Here is a 4,085-nt window from a genome sequence, read left to right on the forward strand (position 1 = left end):
AAAAAAAAAAAAAGAAAGGGAGGCAGGAAGGGAATGAGTGGAGGGGGAGGGAGAAAAAGAAAGAAAGGAAGAAAGAGAGAGGGAGGGAGGGAGCGAAGGAGGGAAGGAGGAAGGAATCTGATGAAGGGACAGAGATCCAGCCAGAACCCAGCCACTGTGAGCTTTGGAATGGCCCAGTGGCTTCAGGGAACTGCATAACTAGCACCTGCTCCTCTGTGCTGAAGGAGTACCCCCTTGTTCCTGTACTTTCAAGACCTTGCTCTGTGGAGGGGCAGAGAGAGGACAAACACCCTATGCCTACAGGGGCCCTGGCCACCAATATTCAGTCTGAGCACTGGGTCTGTGCACCTGAGCTTCTGGGTGTGGGGATGGGGGCTTGGGTGTACGTACTGAAATAAAATGGCAGCGCTGAGTAATTGTGGGCTTCTCGGTAGGCGATCAGGTTGATTTCATGTTGCCGCTGCTGGGCCTGAAGGCGGTGCTTGGCTCGGCGGTGGTGGCAGACACAGCAGCAGCTGAGGATGATGATGATGGTCCACACCAGCCAGAACCCTGGGGGGTGGGCGAGGCAAGACAGAGAGGCACGCACACACAGTGAGTACCAGCCAGAGGGGCAACTCACAGAACAGGGAGGTCCCTGGACGGTGCCCAAGTGGTTAAAGCTGGCAAGGCTGGGCCTCACCTAGTTAATTTACATTGAAGCCATGTGATCAATTTTCGTAAATGTTTGTGCCAGAGTGAAAGACACATGAAATAGAAGTTGGCAGGAATGTAAGAATGATGACAACAGGCCGGGCACGGTGACTCATGCCTATAATCCCAGCACTTTGGGAGGCTGAGGCAGGTGGGTCACCTGAGCTCAGGAGTTCGACACCAGCCTGCCCAACACAGTGAAATCCTATCTCTAGTAAAAATACAAAAATCAGCCAGGTGTGGTGGCAGGTGCCTGTAATCCCAGCACCTTGGGAGGCTGAGATGGGTGGATCACCTGAGCTCAGGAGTTCACGACCAGCTTGGCCAATATGGTGAAACCCTGTCTACTAAAAACACAAAAACCAGCCAGGTGTGGTGGCAGACACCTGTAATCCCAGCTACTCAGGAAGCTGAGACACGACAATCACTTGAATCTGGGAGAGGGAGTTTGCAGTGAGCCAAGATTGTGCCACTGCACTCCAGCCTGGGAAACAGAGCAAGACTGGCTTGAAAAAAAAAAAAAAAAAAAAAAAGAATGGCTGTGCGCAGTGGCTCACGCCTGTAATCTCAGCACTTTGGGAGGCTGAGGTGGGCAGATCACCTGAGGTCAGGAGTTCGAGACCAACCTGACCAACATGGAGAAACCCCATCTCTACTAAATATACAAAATTAGCCGGGCATGGTGGCACATGCCTGTAATCCCAGCTACTCAGGAGGCTGAGGCAGGAGAACTGCTTGAACCGGGGAGGCGGAGGTTGCGGTGAGCTGAGATCGCACCATTGCACTCCAGCCTGGGCAACAAGAGCGAAACTCCTGTCTCAAAAAAAAAAAAGAATCACTAAAGTTAGAGGTGGAAAAATTCTAATTGCCTCAGGTCCAGCTCCTCCCTAGAGAGTGTAAATGACTTCCTCTGCTCTCGACATAATCCTAGTTGGGTACAATTCCATCTCCCACTGCCACGGACTTCCCCTCCCTTTGGCCTGCCTTTGCAGTAGACTCAGGGCTATTAGCAGCCCTTCCTTCTCCCTGCTCCAGGGAAGGGCGGCGGCACAGAGGCCAAGGCCCACAGTCCTTTATTTCCCTCTCTGCTGTCTCTGGGATCAGACTCAGAGAATCTCAGCAAACCCCAATATAAGACAAGACCTCCTCCCCAATTTTCAAATGTATGGCACAAAAGGCTTTTAAATATTTTTTTTTAAATTAATGAGCAGTTTTGCTTTTAACATACACACACATACACATATACACACAAGGGGGAAAGAACTGAAAGGAAAACAAAAACAATGACATCTTTAAATGACAGAATAAGAAACCTAAATTTTCTTCTTTTATTATCTTTCAAATTATAAAACTAGAAACAAACTGATTTTCTTTTTTTTCTGAGACAGGGTCTTGCTCTGTCGCCCGGGATGGAGTACAGTGGTGCGAACACAGCTCAACTGAAGCCTCGACCTCCTGGGCACAAGCTATCCTCCCACCTCCGCCTCCTGAGTAGCTGGGACTACAGGCACATGCTACCATGTCTGGCTTTCTCACTATGTTGCCCAGGCTGGTCTTGAACTCCTGGGCTCAAGGGATCCTCCCGTCTCGGCCTCCCAAAGTGCTGGGATTATAGGTGTGAGCCAACACGCCCGGCCAAAACAAATTAAAATTTAAAAAATATCTATGACTAATTTTATTTTTGCTAGCTTTTGTTTTTTTAATCAATAAATTAATTTTTGGACTGCCTTTTAAATTCCTCTGGGAATATGGCTATACAATGAAATAGTATGAATCATTTAAAAATTACTCAAAGAATATTATTTTTGACATAACAAAGAGTTTCTGATATTAAATGAAAAAAAGCAGATGACAAAATGATCCTAACTTTTGCTTAAAAAAAGTATGTATGGGGCGGGCACGGTGGCTCACGCCTATAATCCCAGCACTTTGGGAGGTTGAAGTGGGTGGATCACGAGGTCAAGAGATCGAGACCATCCAACATGGTGAAACCCGGTCTCTGCTAAAAATACAAAAATTAGCTGGGCATGGTGGTGCACGCCTGTAGTCCCAGCTACTCGGGAGGCTGAGGCAGGAGAATTGCTTGAACCCAGGAGGCAGAGGTTGCGGTGAGCCGAGATCACGCCATTGCACTCCAGCCTGGGTAACAAGAGCGAAACTCCGTCTCAAAAAAAAAAAAGAAAAACAGTATGTATGGACAGAAAAAGGAGAGGGATGAGCAGGAAGCTCTAACTATGAGGTAACTCTGGATGGCAGGACAGCACCAGCTCCTTTGTTCTTTGCTTACCTATATTTCCTAATCTAAGATGGACATGTACTTCTCTGTAGTAGGAAGAATTTTTTTTCTCAATTAAAAATGTATCAAAGGAATAATTTTAAGATGTGCTGTTACTAAATGAGAATAGATAATACTGTTTGTTCTCTATTCTTGCAAGATTTCCATTTTTTCCACTACAAATGCTATGTGTATTTTTTATCATCTGCTTTGTAATTATAAATTCGTTTAAAATTTTGAACTATTTCCACATGCATCTCTTGTCAGAGTGAGTTAAATCAAGTTAACCTGGTTTAAAAAAAGAAAATAATGCCTCCCTCCCCCACAAAACAGACTTGTAAAAATGAACAAATCCTTGACATTTCTCCCCCTTATTTGTATATACACAATTTTCCAAAAGATCCCCCTGGCATTTAGGGTGTGTCATCTGGCGACAGCTCTTTCTGTTCCCCTAGGATGCCCACACTGAGTCTCCCCACAAAGCTGTCCTCGACCAAGTGCGGCAGGACAGTGATATGGCCCTCCAGCCCCAGCAGGCTGGCAATACCATTCCATGGCACTTCATTGCTTTCAGCAGACATTATTGTCCTACCAAACCTTTATACTGAGGCCTTACAGCAAGAGAACAGGCAGGGGGCAACAGGCAGAGGGCAACAGACAGAGGTTTTTTTTCCTGTTACCCATCAGCAGACAGGAAAACCCATTCCTAACTGGAGACCGTAAGGTGAACTTAGAACCTATTGGTCTTTCCCAGTTCACTAGTCAAACCTGCTTAACTTCTGTTTCTTTATTTATGAATGCTGGCTGATTTAAGACTAGACACTGGCAGAGGAACCCTCGGAGAAGGGTGGAGAGGCTGGACAGGAGCTATGGGGCTGAGCTGGCTACAGACACAGCTTGATAAAATCTCCTAGGGGTGTTGGGGTGGACACTCCTGCTTAAGAACCTGGCTGCATGTGCATTTTAGAGTCAAGTCTACGTGATTCTGAGTGGACCACTGTTTTGTATTAACTATACTTCTCTTACTTCCTCAGAGTAATCTCACAGTCCATTATACTTCTGTGTTACTTCATAACTTTATTTTTTTAACTTTCTTCTTCTTATTTTTTTTTTTTTT

At 46.0% G+C, this 4,085-nt stretch overlaps 1 protein-coding gene across 2 annotated transcripts in view; it reads right to left on the reverse strand.

Annotated features, from left to right (window-relative positions):
- WBP1L (WW domain binding protein 1 like) overlaps positions 1–4,085 on the reverse strand; it is an 81,296-nt gene that overhangs the window by 6,322 nt on the left and 70,889 nt on the right. For both annotated transcript variants that reach the window (XM_017531091.2, XM_017531092.2), the window contains exon 3: positions 391–552. In XM_017531091.2, coding sequence (XP_017386580.1) covers positions 391–552 — 162 coding nt within the window. The remainder of the gene's footprint in view (positions 1–390; positions 553–4,085) is intronic.

This window comes from Cebus imitator, unplaced genomic scaffold (assembly GCF_001604975.1).
Source record: "Cebus imitator isolate Cc_AM_T3 unplaced genomic scaffold, Cebus_imitator-1.0 Scaffold71, whole genome shotgun sequence".
NCBI lineage: Eukaryota > Metazoa > Chordata > Mammalia > Primates > Cebidae > Cebus > Cebus imitator.